Raw genomic sequence first — 14,473 nt, forward strand, 5'->3', positions numbered from 1 at the left:
ATTTCAAGTATTTGTGGATTCAGTTCCTTTTTTTTTTTTTTTTTTTTTTACCTGATACGAGTCATAACTTCAGATGTTTTCATAATGATACCATTAAGCATATCAAATGAAACTCGTACTTACACAGTTTACCTAGAACTGCATCTGACTTTCTCCAGGTATGTCCTCTTTTTCTACCTAGATACTTTGTCCAGGAAAAACTGAGGTAATGTGATGCCTGTTCAGGACTCCGATGAGCTGATCAAGGGCATTTGCAGACATATCTGTTGCATATGGTCAGATCTATTCTACAGTATATGAACAATGGAACCCATGAATTCAGGGTGCATGAGATCTAATGTGTGTGCACTGAAAAGGTAATCTGTGTGAGCACAGTAAATCCAATTCACACTGAATTTACTGTATAAATCAAGGATGCATCCCAGACACATTAGTCTCACTGCATTTCATTTCGTCTGGGAAAACCTGGACAGAAATATGGTAGCCCTAAGCTTCCCACATTCCACACTCCACACACACACGTAATAGGTTCAAATCTTGAACCTTTAGTCTCTCTTGGGCTTTCCATTATTGTTGATACAACACATAAATCTCAGGATAAGTGTTCTCCTGACTTAGCAGTTCTTTGTGATTTTCCTATAGGCCCAACAGTCTTTAAATCCTTCTGAGCTGCTTATTAGATTTTTAGGTGGGAAATAACAGGCGACCCTTGATTTAGCTCTGAGGATGATTCAGTAGAAATCTCTCTCTGGGTAATGTCCTGATATCTGACAACCCACTGCAAGTGATTTCTGCAGACATGGGCATTGTTCTTTCTGTTTAATGTTCTCTGTTGTTTTCTTAACCAAGTTGCTTTGGTATTTATTAATTGAGAGTTGTAAGTAATTCAGTTAATCTAACACTTGATCAGCTATTTCAAATCTACATTTGAGGGGGAATATGCCCTAAGGCAGTTGCTATTTATTCTGGTCAGGCAATTCTTTTCTGGGTTGTTTAAACACCAACATGTTTTCTGTAACAGTGAGGCTACCCAACTTAGGAAAGGAGTTTGCAAAAGTGCCTTTCTGTTTCTTTAGAAGTTTAGCTAAGTACACTGCTTAGTGTGATATTGATAATCAAGTATTAAGGTGGGCAGACAGCAGCATCATTAAGAATATGCAACACTGCAATATGAAGTCCAGGCATCTGGTAAGGATTAGATTTGCTGGTTATACAAAATCATGAAGATACAAACCGTTTTGACAGATCTGATAGGGAGAAGAAAGATGAATACATTACCATTTAAGCTGCCCTTGTAGCACTGAGAAATCCTGTAGTGCTTTCCACATAAAATATTTCAACATCCAAAGCTAAACATTTGGTTCACGGGGAAAAGTTCTCATATTTACGTGTATCACCCACTGCTAAATTCTCCCTTAAGTATTTTAAGTATTTTTATTCCTCTGTGGAGGAAATATCGACTATACTGCTCACATTTGGATTTTAAGAGATTTCTTTTCTCCTTTTGGAGTATTAAAAAGTCTGACTTGCTGTTCCAAGAAAGTCCAGTAGTCATGAAGATCCATAGTAGAGTTGCTTCAAGGCACCCCATAAGAAAGAAGTTAGAATAATCTCACTGAAATATGAAAGACTGAGCTGTAATAAAAGCACTGTGATAATTCAGGGGCTAGCATATACAAGCCACATTTGTAGTTGATAAACAACTGAGCTTTAATCGCTGCAAGCAGATTGCTCCCTTTATAGCTATAAAAAAGTGCTTTGACAGTTAAGCAGCACAGGCATTTAGTGAAAACTCTGACACTACAAAGGTTATACGTTGTCATATTTATCGGCAAGGAAAAGACACAGCACAAGCCCCCATTCTTCCTTTTCTTCCTTCTCCCAAGAACAACAACCTGCACACTACCAAAGCACTGAGCTCTATTTAGTGAACTGTTAGAGTAGGGTTTTCCTGGACCTAATAAGGCAAGTGTCTGCAGCTCCAGAATAAAGTGGGAAACTGAAGAAAGCTTTGAATTTCAAACATCTTTCAGTAAGGAATTAGTTTTAAAAGACATACAACAATAAGCCATGAAATAAGTCCAGACACCATAATTCAGGGATAGAATATGCTATGAAACTGGCAGGCATCCAGGCCAGAGCCAGGTGCCTGTTTTGGATCAGATTCAAGTGGCCTTAGGCCACCTACAGAGCTTTCAGGTAAAATCTGGAAGCTGCTCACCTCAATATGCCCTACCTTACTTCTATTTCAGGTACTTGTGAAGGATTCCCAGATGGCTGGCCCTTGTCCAAAACAATATGCTTTCATTGTCTCTATACTGTGAAGAGGCAGGTTTCAGAAAAAATCTATCTGGAAAACAGAGACTTAATAAACTGCTCATTTTCCTCAGTTTGCACTCAGAAAATCTTACTTATGAGAACAGCATTTACATTGTGCTGCTTTTGACACCCTTAGCGTGTGACTGCAAATGAGCAAGCCACAAGTGTATATATATAATCAAATGGACACAAAAGGTGGATCCTGGGAAAAAAAAATAATTGCAGTTTAGATTATAGATCATAAAAAATAGAAGTACTTCATCAATCTAATTCATATTTTACCTGTCACATTTTTTTGCTTATTTCAGTTCTGTTTTATTCTGGATCATGAAAACAGGCCAAGGTAACTTAAGTTGTAGATGTTAGCGTGTAGACTTCTGACTGCAAATAGTTTTTGCTTGACTGTGACTAAATCCTAGACATGCGATGCCTTCCATAGTCATCTGAAAGATCCTGTGCATATCCTGGTACACATCATGCAGTGTGGGACTCCAGTTTCACACTATGAGGGCAGCAGGCAGCGCTAGCTGGCCTGGCAAAGCTGGAGTCAGCGCATTTCTTCCTGCTAGATGCAACTCAGTAAAATTATCCTGTGAGCGTGGGTAAAAAATAATCAGGTTACCCTCAAACAGACTAATCAGTTTCAGTTTCTGGTTATGAAGCTATAGCACAATGTTGCAGTGTCTGTGTTGCCAAGGCAGGTTAAATCTCATTTAAATTCAAGCTAAAACCCCCTGCTCTCATTAAAAGTAAAATGATTGAAAAGGCCATGAAATCACTTTTACTAATGTTACACTGTTGAAGAGTTCATCCATGGAGCAAAACAACACCACTTCCACAGTATTTGGTATTTCTTAAAGGAGAGGAAGGGTAGGATTTTGATTATAAGGCACCTCCCAGTGAGCATGAACATACCTGGCATTAGACTCATAAATAAGGGTTGGCTGAGTAAAGAAAGCTTCAACCTGCAAGAATCTGCTTTTCATGAATATTCTGTGTTACGTTTCTCTTATTGTAATATGCCTAAAAATGACCTCTTCTTTAAATCTACCAGATACCTTTACATTTGTGCTCCACTAGAATGCTTGTGCAAGTTCAGAATCGCCACCATAAAGATCCAACTCTACCTTTATTGAATTCAGCTGAAGAGGGGCTGTTAATTTCAATGTTACAGGCGTACAGCCTAAAATGATTTCATTCCTTTTTCTTCCCAACATCCATCTCTACTGAAAATAGACAAAAATCAAACACTTTCCACTCAGTACACACTCACAGTAAGATATTATTAAATGTTGTCACAGCAACCAATGCAACACTGAGTTTGTAAAACAACTGTTTGACTCCTCAACATGCTGAAATCACTTTGGAAATCAACACCACAGTCAGGGAATAGTTTTGTTTGCAAATTAGGAATGCAAAGAAGGCTGTGGTAAATTAAAAACTGTCAGCTGAGCTCTTGGGATAGGGACCAATTTTCTGTTCTGCATGTGTTCAGCACCTAGCTCAAGGGATCCTGTACAACTAGTGCTACCATATTCTTCATCTGTTATCATCATCTTTTGGTAAGAAAAATAGTGGTAAAAACACCCTTCATTGCAGAAAATAAAAGGTAAGTCATGAGGGCCTTGTTTTCCTCGGGAAAGAGTATAAAGCAAATTAAATATTTAGAGTTAATACCCTTACACAAAGCAGGGAAGTGATTGCTCACCGCCATTGTGGTGCAAAATAGCCTACAAAAAATGAGAATCTGTCCCTCAAAAGATATAGCTAGCTTTCCAATGTCTAACACAAACCCCACTCTTGTTATGGTACAAGAGTTTGAAGTCTTTCAGTACACAGCAAATAGAGTATCTATGCAGATTTATTGGACAACGCTGCCTTTGTATAGTATTGCATGGTGCTGTAAGCTCTTTCTTATAGAAGCAAATATGGAACAGCTCCATAATTCTTTGGGAGACATTCTCCTGTTTGATTGCCAAGCTGTAGTTAAAATTCCCACTGAGAGGTCCATTTTGAGTAAGAAAGAGATGAAGGTGGTGGGTCTGGGCAGCCAACAACAAAGGGAAGATGAACACACACTGAACCAGAAGTAAAAGCACCTAATTTTCATAGGGAATGGGCTGATACTTAATTGAAAATGGTAAAACAAACTATTTGTGGGGAAACTGCAACTGTTACACAGAAGGGACTGAAAAGGCTCCTGAACTTCTATGCAATCTATGTTCCCAGCGAGAAGGCTGAAGTAACAAAGGCTCATTGATGTGAAAAGGGAGGGAAGTTTTTAATAGAGGAATCCCAGGAGCCAGCCAAAGAAGCATTATCTTGTATTAAAAAAATCTGCAAATAATGAAATTCAGAGGAGAGAGAAGCCAATTTTCTTCTTTGCTTGGCCCATGAAATTAATGGCAAATAAAAGAAGAAACACATGTAAAAGGGACTGAAGACTAAATCTTCCCAGCAATATTCTTTTTAGGGTATGTTGTTCAAAAGAGTATGGGGTTCATGTTCAGAAATACTGAGCAGGTTCAGTTCCTCCTGATTTCAGCTGGAGCTGTGAATTTGTGGTACTTTGGAAAATTGAGCCCCAAGAATGCACTTGAAACTTTCATCCCAGAACTCAGACTTCCACCCTGAAATGAACTGGGTACAAGCAAGAAAATTTTCATCAGTGATCTTATCTTACAAAGCAACGCAAAGTGATGCTAGCACTTGTGGGAACAAGTCACATCAGCAGAAGTTACCTTTCCAGTCCAGAAATAAAATTAAAAGGGAAGATAATATTACAGGCTTAGGTGAGATGAAGCAGTCCTGCTAGGAGCAGGGCGGGGAAAGAACAACTTGTAGGCTCCATTGAATGAAACAAGTATGTTTTGTTCACAGAGATGAAAAGAAGAACCAATAAGAAATGAGTAAGATACCATTTCATCCCAATGCCATTTGGGAGTGGAGTAACTTCATACATTCCTATTATGGAAGACAGAGGTTGAAACTTCCACATGGATTTTCTTTCTTGGCCTGGTTTTTCCTTTTCTGGGGTGCAGATGCTGGCTGGCTGTAACAGAGACTGGGCTTTCCTTCCTGCACGTGATGCCAAAGTCTGTCTGAAACCAATACTAGTGTCTTAGAAGTAATTTTCAGAGGTTTTAAATATGTCTTTGTGACTCCATAGGCTACACAGCCTTCCGGGTATAGTGCAAATCAGTATTTATAAAAAGCATTTTTAAAGTGGATCTTTGAACCTGCTGGACTGCATGGTTTCTCCTGTGCCATTTTTGATCCATTGTATAAATACAAATTTTGGCACGTGCACAACATTATAAACTGCATAATTGTTTTTATTAGAGTTCTGTGAGTTTGGAGGTACCTGTGCTTTAATTACTCTTGGCAAGTTTCCAGGAAAACTCTTCTAAAATGTAGTGCTTGCAAAGCCTTAGTTGGGCCACCCACAATGACAGCTTTTATTTTTCTTCTATTAGTGATGGACATTTTCATTTAATTTTGGTCTGGGTGTGACAGAGCCCCCATGTACTGAGCTGCAGCTTCGCCCTGTTCACTTTTCAGCCACAGAGTGTGTCTGGACACTGTGGCAGCAACTTGTGACATTTGGATCCAAGCCAAATGAATGCTATTTGTCAAGTTTTTAGGTTCTCTTTCTTGCTTCCTTGGTCTCCCCCCTGCCCCCCCATCCCTTTAAAAATTGCTGGTGACACTAGAAACGCAAGTCAGTTAATCTCTTCTAAAATCTAAGCATTAGCCTACAGCACCAACTGCAAGAGAAATGCAGAACATTGCTCTGTGAAGTTTCTGTATGTCAGCCGTAAGCACCCAGCATGGAGGTGGTTTTAGTTCCGCTCCTGAGCCCAAATCTCGTGTGTCGCAGGATAGAGCAAGTACAATGGTAACAAGTCAGCAGGATAGCTGGAACTTCATACTCCATGCCAGAAAGTAGGATGTCCAGCTAGCACAAATAAATGTGTAGAACTAATCAAATTAGGATGGACATGCTGTGCAATACAGAGAAATGCATGTAAGCAGAAAATTGTGTTTAATATTTGTAATCAAAAGCGTTTATTTGGGACTATAACAGCCCAGTGCTACGTGCAAATTGGGTGAGGAAAAATGTAAACAGTGTTTCTTTGATTTCGTTGGGAGTTAGGCTACAGCAGGAATGCTGGATCAAGCTCCTTTTCCAGTGGCTGTGATTAAAAAGCTATGTGAAATGAATTTAGGGGCTTATTGACAGAAAATATTACTGTAAATGGTGGTGAAAACCTATTCCACAGAGATTACTCTTTATTGCATGGATTTCACCAGAATTTATACGATGCAAACTGAAAACTGTGGGTTTAGAGACCATGTGAGGACATAACTTTAGTCCTAACACCACATTTTGAGGCTTCTGCAGAAAGCAGAATTTAATACAGAAACTGGTGAGACAGTGGAATTTTATTCTGTGAACTTTCAGGCCCTTAAGGAACAGGAATTAATGGAGGAACCACACTAAGTCAACCAGTAGATATTTTTGTTACACAGTTTCCCTGTCAGCTGAAATATAGTTACCCATAAACAGAATAACCAGTGACATCGTATAGCCCATGTCATGTGTCACTGAAGAATGCAATTAGCCATCATGCAAAAGCAACTCTATTATAGTAGCTCATATTATAAACTGAACACTGGTTAGAAATGCAGATGGGAACACACTAGACGAGCACTTTCCATTCCTGACAATGCTGTAGTTGGCTTCAGATTTCACAGAAGTAAACAAAGAAGTTCTTACTGTTTCTTTTTATGAGAGCAGCCTTTCAAAATTTGGGGAGGGGGGAAGAATCCAGCGTAGGAGTGGATCTGCAGTTAGTAGGCATTACAATACTGTCTAGTACCTTATCAACCTTCTCTGTACAAGAAAGAGCAAGTGCTAATGCTGTTCCAGCTGCAGGGGAACCTGACCAGTGTCCTCAGACCATTAGTCTGTTAGGATGTGTTCCGTTCCAGCTGTGCCCCCGTACCATACCTGAGGCGCTCTCTATGGCAGGGAGGTATGTCACAAACTCTTTGTTTACAATCTCCTTTCTGCACAAGGGATCTTTCTGGCAGGAAGGACAGAGTAGACTATCTTCTCAGGTTTGGTAGCTCAGCCAGATAGAGGAGCTATGATCATTTATGCCAGCTGAAAGGCTTTAGCCTCTTCCTAAACTGTATGGTATTGAGCAGGTTTAGATAACCTACAGATAGCCATGCAAATGGAATTTGATACCAGATGATTGCATCCCTGAAACTACACTTAGTCTATATGAACCCTTCCATGAGTTCTTTTTCGAGTTGCTGGTATTTTGTTCAACTAGAGGTTTTGTCCTGCTACAACGGAGTAATGGTTGCTGAAGTCTTTAGACAAATTATATAAACTCACAAAATACCTTGAGATAATTGAATGACAAATATAATGGGGAAGAACAGCGTCCTTAGCAGTTGTGGTATGTATGGAGCATAACCAACTTTGGAGCATAACTTCACTTTGAAGCCTCTTCAACTTCGAACAAAGATGAACTTGATGGGTTTTGAAAACTACCAGCTCATTCTAAAGAGGGTCATTATCATTTGTAAAGGGGCTTCCATGAAGACTTCTCTGCAAAGAGTTTAACCCAGCATGTGGTTAATTACCACTCACTATAAATGAAGGCAAAGGGCTTCTGTCCTTCACAGGAGTGAAACATTTTCATGAGGATAAACACAAAGAGAGCATAAAGATTGAGCTGGAAGAATCTTATGAAGTGCTTACATGTATCCTGAATAACCCCACAAGTATGTTGTTCTGTAAGAAATAGTCACAGAAATGGTCAAGTAGGAATGGACAGTTGCAGAAACTGAATGCTGAGTTAGTAAAAAACATATCTGCTCTGATTCTACTATGCGTATTCACTCACTATGATGTGACTACCTGATTAAAACAAGCCCTCACTGCACCATTTTCCCATTGGAAGTGCTCTGCTTCCAGGTATCCAATCATATATGATTAAAATACGATATAAATTATTCACATTAATTTCTAGTACAAATATATCTGGAAAAATAATCTAGATTGACAGAGGAAGAGGTGACTGCTGTCAGACAACAGACTCCTGTGAGTCATTCACTCATCTCAGTGGTCACAAATGTCTCATATGATAAAGAATTTGCTTTAACAAAGATGGCAAAACAAACATGATGGCATTTTAATTCAGGGCTTATTTCTTCGGCATGCCTGTCAGTCATGTTACCGATAATGTGAGCTCTGCGCGGTGCTAGACTCTATCACGATGGCCATCACAGCATAGTTCTTGGGGAAAAAAATCAGTAGAAATCCATGAGAAAAGAGGGATTCAGAATTAGAAAGAATAGAGTTATTAAAAATAGTAATCCATTTTCTCTGATAAGCTGGCAAGTGGAAACAAGAACATGCAATGTGTTTGCATCTGGACATCAAACCAATGGACACTCTGCATGCAGGTGTGATCTGTCTAGAGCGGGTGGATGAGAAACCCTGGTGAAACTGGGGCTGTGCTCTTGTGAGGTTCAGTGTGTTGATGAGGTGATAGTGAAGCAGTAACTCGCTGCTGGTGTAGGGCAGCAAGCCCCCTACTATCCCTTGCAGATACAAGAAAAATCCTGACTTCCTGGGTCATGGCACACAGTGATCTCTTCATGCTGGAGATCCCTCCCCAAGAAGGGTACTGTCTGTACGGCAGAGAAGCTGCAGCTGGGTCTCCATGCTTTCTTGTATTCACTGGTAATGGAGAAATGTAGGTGGAACACAATGCCAACGGGTGGATAGAAACAAGTAAGGGAAGAAAAAGACCAACTGAAAACACAACAAAACTGGTCAGCATGAAAAGTGTTAGGAGCATCTGATCTGACAGCTTAGGGACAATCGAGAAGAGTCCAGTAGCAGACTGTACTGTGGTAATGATTATCTCTGAAGGCATATATGCTTGCTGGTCATCTGAGGTGGGAATTGCTGGGGAGTGGGGGGAGGAAAAACCCCCTCTGACTGCATTGTTTACTACACTGCTGGCTGTGGAGCTTTATTTCTCTAGTGTTTTGCATGGTAACTATGTTTGCACATGGTAACGAGCTGCCTGCAGGATTCTCTGATGTTTATGACCATCACTGCTGGGATCTTGATTGACTCAGGGAGCAAAGTTTGATGTTGTCTGAGCATATTAACTGATCAATGTTGCTGCATACAGGCCAAGAAAGACTGGGGTCCCCTGCCTAATGCCAACTCAGATTTGGATGCATGTCATTTATAGTCATGCAAAGCAATGTCACATTCTTTTCTTGTCCTTTGATCATACTCAGAAATTATAAATCCCCAGGGTGAAAACTTAACTGCACAGAAATCAAGAGCAAAACTCCCTTCAGTGGTGCTAGGTTTATGGCGAAAGTTGTCTTCTTTCTTAAACGTTCTTGTAATTGCTAGAGAACTGTATTTATTTCCCTCCCCTCACAGCAAATAAAATGTCAGTCTTACGCAGTCAGGTAGTCAACCGAAAACAGTCAAGTATGTCTGTTCAGGGTGTTGTGGGCCAATGATAAAAATAGAGCCCAATAATTTTGTATTTTTCTCCTATTATCTGCAATGCACAGCATGTTTTATGTGTTCTGCTCCACTGGGACCATCGTAAACTTGTTATTTCATTTGAACATACTCAGTGGGAGGTGACAGGTGCACTATTACAAAAAGATCTTGAAACTTTATCATAATATATTCAGCAAGGTGATAATGTAAAACCTACTGGGAAATAGAGAGAGGTGAAGGAGAAATTCCACACCTGGGGACTTATTTAATGTTTAAAGACAGAAAATGATTTAGAAGGGAAAATATCTCTGATCTGTCTAATCCACTGCCCCAAACCAGTTACCACGAAACCCCTGGTGCAGGAGGTAGATAGAGGAGATGACCTCCAGCTCACCTCAGCTTCCACTGCACTCTCCAGCTTGTGTGCCAACTGCAGCAGCAAGGCACCTTAAATCGACACAGCTACCACTTATTTTCGTGGTGTGACCTGGGACAAGGGAGATTTTGAGCGAGATTGGACTGACACACACACTGGAAACCCCTCTAGCACAAAAAGGGAGATCATGAGGTGAGGGACACTTCTCCAAGTGTAGCCAAACCCATCAGAAACAAGTTCTGTATTGATTTCCAGCTGGGACCAGTCCCATGCACTTTAATACTTCAGTTTCCTTATAGATTATTTAGATCTTGGATCCTTTACTGAAGCTTTCTGTAGAAGGGAAAGCATAACCAGAACCGACATTGGGGTCAAGACATGTGAGCCACTGTGTGACAGCTCCTTTACGGGCAATATTTAGTAACTGGCCATGGCTATCACAGCTGTGTTTTCTAATCGGGCATCCTCATCTTCGTTTGATTTGTTTGCTTGCTTTCCCGCACAGCTACCTTTAAAGATGAAGGAAAATAACCGTGTATTCTCTCCAAGTGAATGGTGCTTTGGAAGCGGAATGGCTGATGCTGGACTCTGCTCCTCCCAGCACCATCACAGAAACTCTGGCCCGCCTGATGAAGGCCCGTGGGTCACCCCCTCCCCCCACTTTTGCACCCCCCCTACCGCGGTGAGGAGTCCCCCGATCTCGGCAGATCGCCCCAGGTGTGCGAGCACCGGCGCTGCCCGGCTCAGCCCAGCCGCTCCCTTGCTCCCCCCGCGGCCGGGGGGCCGCACGCCACCGCCTTTCCCAGGTGCTGCCCCGCCTGCGCCCGGCAGCCCCGGCCCGGCCCGGCCCCGCCGCCTCTCCATTGGTCCCGCCCGCTCCGCTCCGCTCCGCGTCGCCCCCCGGCCGGCGGCCGCGCCGAGACGCGGCGCCGGAGGCAGCGCTGCCCTGCGGCGGCGGCGGCGGCGGTGGCGGCGGCTTAAAGCGTGCGCGCCGGCGGCGGCGAGGGCGCGCTCACCTGGGCGCCGCTCCATGGGCTCCGCCGCCGCGCACGGCGGGGGCGCGGCGCTGCGAGCCGGCCGCCGGAGCTGCTGCGGGGCAGAGCCCAGGTGACCATGCGGGGGATCCGGGCTCGCCCGCCGCACGCTTCGGGGAGCAGGTAGCACGCCAGGTGCACGGCGGAACATGGACTGTCTCCTGCTTGTCGTCTGGACTTTACCTGTTGCGATTCTCAGCGGCAGATCCATGCAATTCCCGGCTCTCCTGTGGCTTGGAAGCACTGTAAAGGCAGGTCGAGAGCACTTTCTTTTGCAGTTACCTAGTGTACTTTCATACCAGGTTACTGCACAGTTTCTGGTGCCTTGTCTTTCTGCCTTCCCTTGTAAAGTAAATCTCGCCCAATACTCCTTTTTTTCTCTCTCTTTTTTTTTTTCTCTTCTCTTGCAGACCCTTCAGCTGTGCTGCCTCTGTTGCATGTCTCATGCAGCAACTTTAACCAGTGACAGCATCAGTGAATTGAACCATGGTTTGTATAGCTCTTTCTGTCTGTGTATATGAACATTTGCATGGATGCTTTTTTTGGTGGTCTGAGTGTTTAAAGGGAAGAAGACACGGTGTTTGGGGAACATAAAGTAAAAGCAAGTTGGCTGCTGTAAAATAGCTAACTATGGGCAGATACTAACTTTTTAAGCCCTGTGTGCAAAAGCTAAAAGGAACAGTAATAATAGTAAAGCAAATGAATGAGATGGTAAATACATCCACGTTTACGTGTGTGTTTAGAAAGATGAATGCGTATGTAGCCACAACAATAAAACCTCATGTTTCTGTTATGGAAGCAATGAGACTAAAGTAATGAAAAGATTTGGGTGGGAGAGCGGAAGAAGCCGTGCAGTGCACGGTAAGGGAGAGCAAACCTGGAGAGAAAAGACTCCCGAGTGAGAGCTCAGGAGCTGTTTGTTCCCAGGTTGCAGAGACTAACACTTAGATGCTGATGACCTGGGGAAGTTTGAAGTGCAGTGTATGCTTTTTATTGGGTGTGAGTGGAAACAAAGTACAACAGGGAACCACACCAGGGTGCAGAAAGGAAAACCGTCTTGCACCCTATCCTCCCCTCTCTGGGGGATTCCCTCTCTCCAGCAGCTGCTTGCGTTTTTTGGCCACCAGCCTGCTTAACGTCCTCAGCTTCTGCCGTTGATTAACACCACTTGAGGAAAGTGAAAGCTCTTGATGTATTGTTTCCACTGTCTAAGGAAAAACAACCTATCACTGGTTATGTTTTTGGCTTAACGTGTGACCAATAAAGTCTGTCCAGGCAAAGAGATTGATAGTTTTTGCAACATCTGTTACAACACAAGGAGTGGGTTTTCTTCTTTAGCGGTGGTGTTTCAATTTAGGAAGATAAATGAATTCTTTTACTGTCAAATATATAGACATCTTTAAGTATTCATAGAGCAATACAGCTCAAACACTAAATGGGGCTGGGAAGCAGTTTATTCAGCATAATTACTCATGTAACCAGGAATAGGTGCAAAGTTAATACCTCAGCAAATGGTAAAATTCAGACCCAGCTTCCAGGATACAAGTAATCCCTGTATGGGTTAATCAACAACAATGGTAATATACTTTAAGCTAGGCACCTGCTTATACAACCAGCTGAATCGTGGCCTGTATCTTTTTCCTTTCTTAGGTGGTTATGAGTAGATCTTGGCCTTCTCACAAATAGTTTCGTAATTTTTCACATACTTTGTCCAAAACAGTAAACTTCTTTGACATGCAATTAGCAATGGCTGACAAAAGGTTATTAGGTAGGATGTAATCTCTTTCTGCTGAAGGTCAGTTACAATTTGAAACCCGGTCTAATCAAGTCACTACAAAGAGATGAGGTCTCACTCAGTTAAGGCATTAATAAATTAATCCTTTAATCCATTTGAGCAAGTGGTACAGTTCTACAAAGTCTCAGTCATGGTTACCCCTACAGTGATGTAATATTTGCTGATTCTTAGGGAAGCAAAAAAAACTCTCAAACCAGAGTGGCCTTCACATTTGACAGCAATTAATACAGGGGGAGGGGAAAAATCTACAGATCTGCTGGTGATGACAAATGTCTTCAGAAGAGTGATTGTGGGAATGTTCGCAGCTATGCTAGTTAGTCTGTACCTCTCAGTGGGGCAGAAAGGAAACAAACACAGTTTGAGAGCCTGTGTGACTTACAGGGGTAAGACTATACACACATAGCCTGCGGAGCTTTCGGGCCATTCCCTGAATGAGGAAATTGTTCCTGCCATAGTGAAAGCCTGATGCTTACCATGTTAGAATGACGCTTACCTTATTTGTTGGATACAAGAGCTGATGGCTAACTTTTTATCGTTACAGATTATGTATTTGTGACACCTGTCAAAGTGGATTCCAGTGGATCGTACATTTCACATGATGTTTTGCACAGTACTAGGAGAAAGAGATCAACTCAGAGTTCAAAGAGTTCCTTGCACTACAAATTTTCAGCATTTGGACAGGAACTTCACTTAGAACTTAAACCTTCGACCATTTTAAGCAACAGTTTTATTGTCCAGGTACTCGGGAAAGAAGGAGTCTCACATTCTCAGGAACATGAAATTGAGCAGTGTTTCTACCAGGGATTTATAAGGAATGATAGCACCTCTTCAGTAGCAATATCTACATGTGTAGGCTTGGTAAGTGTTTCTTTAAAAAAAATCAGCATTGAAAATACTTTCATACATGGAATAGTAGCTGAAGGTATGCAATTCATACAATATCCAGGATACATACTCATATGATATTCACCATTTGGTGATTATCGTAATGCTGCTAGTTACTGTAGCATTTAGCAGAAGAGGTTTAGTTATAGCCAATGAGCTGCATCATGCCCTTTGTATTTTTCTTATCACAGTCTTTCAAGGAAAGAACCCAAGAAGACTGTCTGGTAGTCCTAGTAATTATCCCATAGCAATTTTCATTTGTTATAGTTTGTGATAGTTTCTACATTTTTTGCTTGCTCTTAAGGAAATTCTCTTCCTGCCTTTGTGTATTACTATGAATAAAGAAAAAATAAATCAATCCATAAACTTGTGAGAATAAAATATTATACCCAGGTTTGTCAACTGCTTTAAGAAAGGGTGAATTTCCTAGCTCAGCAGGAGTTATGAACCAATTTCCCTTTGTTTCCTTTGACAATTCCAGTTTTATTTGGGTTTGTAATTCTTGA

The 14,473-nt window shown here is 41.8% G+C and overlaps 1 protein-coding gene across 3 annotated transcripts in view; it reads left to right on the forward strand.

Annotated features, from left to right (window-relative positions):
• The window catches only part of ADAMTS18 (ADAM metallopeptidase with thrombospondin type 1 motif 18), a 485,565-nt gene that overhangs the window by 298,049 nt on the left and 173,043 nt on the right, over positions 1-14,473 (forward strand). Inside the window, exons 3-5 of one of the 3 annotated variants that reach the window (XM_080410687.1) lie at positions 1-11,538; positions 11,698-11,776; positions 13,624-13,940. The exon at positions 1-11,538 is cut by the window's left edge and continues 32,425 nt beyond it. In XM_080410687.1, the coding sequence (XP_080266813.1) occupies positions 11,437-11,538; positions 11,698-11,776; positions 13,624-13,940 (498 nt within the window). In that variant the 5' untranslated portion in view covers positions 1-11,436. Of the gene's footprint in view, positions 11,777-13,623; positions 13,941-14,473 lie in introns of all 3 variants that reach the window. The other 2 variants (XM_080410686.1, XM_080410685.1) reach the window with 2 other exon arrangements.

The sequence above is a fragment of the Falco punctatus genome, assembly GCF_963210335.1.
Source record: "Falco punctatus genome assembly, chromosome: 14".
NCBI classification, from domain to species: Eukaryota; Metazoa; Chordata; class Aves; order Falconiformes; family Falconidae; genus Falco; species Falco punctatus.